Source organism: Limulus polyphemus, unplaced genomic scaffold, assembly GCF_000517525.1.
Source record: "Limulus polyphemus unplaced genomic scaffold, Limulus_polyphemus-2.1.2 Scaffold379, whole genome shotgun sequence".
In the NCBI taxonomy this organism is placed as follows: Eukaryota; Metazoa; Arthropoda; class Merostomata; order Xiphosura; family Limulidae; genus Limulus; species Limulus polyphemus.
This window is the reverse complement of record NW_013665989.1, coordinates 179867-182923: the sequence shown is the minus strand read 5'-3', so window position 1 is coordinate 182923 and position 3057 is coordinate 179867. Positions and strand designations below refer to the sequence as shown.

Here is a 3057-nt window from a genome sequence, read left to right as displayed (position 1 = left end):
CAATCTAAAATTGACGAGATGATTCTCACGATGCCCCAAAGGATCAACGAACTCCACGAAGCGAAAGGAAGATCTACTAGATAGTAATAAAATTATAAATATATCAATTCATGTGAATATGACTGAAAAATTTAATTTTTTCTAAAAAGGTGGTGTCTATTTACTTGTGACCATGCTGTATACATTAAATTTTGTGTATTTAGTATTAAAAACTATGAATGTGTTTATTTTGTGAATAAAATATATCATGTCACAGGTATGAAAATTAACACTTAGAAATATCAAAATTCATATATAAAGTTTAGTAATCAAAGTGTGTAAATATGATTATATACCAAAGATTTATGCACAATATTTTGTTCATGATATATAAGCATATTTTCATTTCATGTTGTACACATAATTATACTAGTATTATATATTTGGCATGAGCAAATGAGGATTCAAGTATTTTGGTTTTGATTTCTAAAATTCATTATCAAAATGTTTTATTGAAATCGGTAGTAAGTGAGATATTAAATGCAAGAATTTGCTGAAATTCAAATCAAATAATGAAGAAGCTCATTTCAGTAAAACAGAAGTATGGAGCAGGCAGTAGACATAATACCATATGTTCAGACTTTCTTTAATAGTGCTTCAATGCTATAAAACTTTGTGTGAAGCAGTAACTAAAGTTCACTTGTATGAATAATTTTCTATGCTTAATCTTTACGAAGTGCATTACCAAAAACTTCTCTGTTTTCAGAATTTTTTCTTACAGTCTTGAATATTGAAATTATATAAATGTATGTTGTGAAACTCAAAGTAATCATTTTGTATGATTTGTTCAGACTCTTTTAATGCATTTGAATACCTTGGTAATAACAGAGATGTTTACATCATGAATTTGCTTTCATATGTGCTATCCAATTTTATAGAATAAGTCATTGCATGTCTTTATTGATGTGCCTAATAATTGACTATTTTCATTGGTGAAGGATTTTCAAATTTCATAAGACAAAAAGGCATCTATATTGTACACTGTAATTCACCTGACTTAGTGTGACAGTGGGCCAACCATAAATGAAACACACACAATTTTATTACTATTAATAGATCATTATTTAACTTAGTGAAGTTAGCCCCCCCCCCCAAAAAAAAAATTCAAAATAAATATTACTTAAACACATTAACATTAAAGATTTTGCTGAACAAATTCAATTTTTGCTGGCATACACATTCTTAATGTATGTATTTTCAGATTTTTTAAATGAAAATTTTTTTCCTTTATAGATGGAGTTTACAGCAATGAGAGATCAATACACAAGGTGTGGGGAAGGGTTCATAATCTGTTACTCTATCACAGATCGTCGTAGCTTTGAAGAAGCGGTGGAGTACAAAAACCAGATTGAAAGGGTTCGCCACTCAGAAAATATCCCTATTGTATTAGTGGGCAACAAATATGACCTAGAACACCAAAGAAAAGTAAACCACACTTAGTTTATAAATCCTGAAATAGTACCAATTCTAAACGAAAATACTTATTTTGGTATACTGATGTTAATTCTTTATCATCCATGGAAGGGTTTTTGCCATTACCGTAATTGGCATAAATGTACAGATGGAGATCTGTGCAATGTAGTACAACCCACAAGGATGATAGATCAAATTTACTTTAAACAATAAATAAATTTATTTATTATGTCTATTATTTTATGGTATCTTGCCAGTAAAATTTGAAGGTTTATATTAATTTTTATACTTTCCTTACTTTTTATTAATATACATATTTATAACTTGGATATTTTCAAGACATTATTTAATTTAATTCTGAGAGTGAAAAAAAAGTGTTGTTAATTTATTTTTAGTTGTACAAAGATTTAAAATCAAACAAACAAAAAAAAAAAAACTAGACCATCCTGGAATATACATGTTTTTTCAGTGAAATTTTTTGAAAACCCCATTATGTTTGTCTTAATGAATATAATGTGTGTTTTATATTTATAGCAAACATTGGTAAGAAGAGTTTTAAGTCTAGAAATATTTTGGCAGGTGGCAACAGAAGAAGGTCAGTCATTGGCTCGGCAGCTGAGCTGCCCTTTCTATGAAACTTCAGCAGCATTGAGACATTTTGTTGATGATGTGTTCCATGCTCTTGTCAGAGAAATTCGAAAAAAAGAAAAGGAGCGTCTGCTGGTGGCAGAGAAAGTGAAGAAAAGACGCAGCATGTGGCGAAGACTGCGATCTGTTCTGAGGTTTATATTCCGAAAACGAAGATCATAAGCATAACCTATCTGATCTCATTTTTATAGTCAGAATCCTTAACCACATGTATGTATGTATATGTGTGTGTGTGTGTGTGTGTATATTTACACATGCATGGTTTACATTAATCATTTATTTACATTTTTGTTGCAATTGACCATAGTTTATTAGTAAGGTAGTAATATTTACAAGGTCTTTAATGTTGTATAGCCATTTAATGCTCTATTCAAAAGAAGTAAGTTTTAAAATCAGGCATAAAAGTAGTAATATTGATACACGTATGAGTATCTCTATTTTGTATTTCTTCAAAGTCTACAGGTTTAATACCTGCATTTGGTACTGTAAGACTATGATGAAAAGTTGTTTTTGATGGAGACTTTTCTATCTCAGACCAAAGTAGTGTGTTGTTCATGAGTTTTGAATACTGACTTCTTATATAAATGATTTTTTTGTGTTTTGAATTAATTATTTTAGCAGCTGATGTAAATAACATATGATAGCATGTACATAACAGTGCATAAGTTGTAATGCTATCTGAAGGAAAATGTTGAGACATTAAAACCTGTTAAAGTAAAACCTTTTAAATGCAGAATTTTTGTACAGTTTCATTTATTTCAAATCTAGCATGAATTTAACAGTGTTAACAAACTTTACATAAGTGAATGATAAGATCCCTTTTTGTATCCTCCAGTGGGTCAGTAGTAGGTAGGCCTGGCATGGCCAGGTGGTTAAGGCGCTTGACTCGTAATCTGAGGGTTGCGGGTTCGAATCCCTGTCACACCAAACATGCTCACCCTTTCAGCTGTGGGGGCA

General features: G+C 30.5%; 1 protein-coding gene across 5 annotated transcripts in view; it reads left to right on the top strand.

Moving 5' to 3' along the window:
• The window catches only part of LOC106457836 (GTP-binding protein Rit1-like), a 31858-nt gene that overhangs the window by 15249 nt on the left and 13552 nt on the right, over positions 1-3057 (top strand). For 4 of the 5 annotated variants that reach the window (XM_013917286.2, XM_013917285.2, XM_013917288.2 and 1 more), the window contains exons 5-6: positions 1273-1464; positions 2032-2833. In XM_013917286.2, the coding sequence (XP_013772740.1) occupies positions 1273-1464; positions 2032-2262 (423 nt within the window). In that variant the 3' untranslated portion in view covers positions 2263-2833. Of the gene's footprint in view, positions 1-1272; positions 1465-2031; positions 2834-3057 lie in introns of those variants that run through there. The other variant, XR_002610259.1, reaches the window with a different exon arrangement.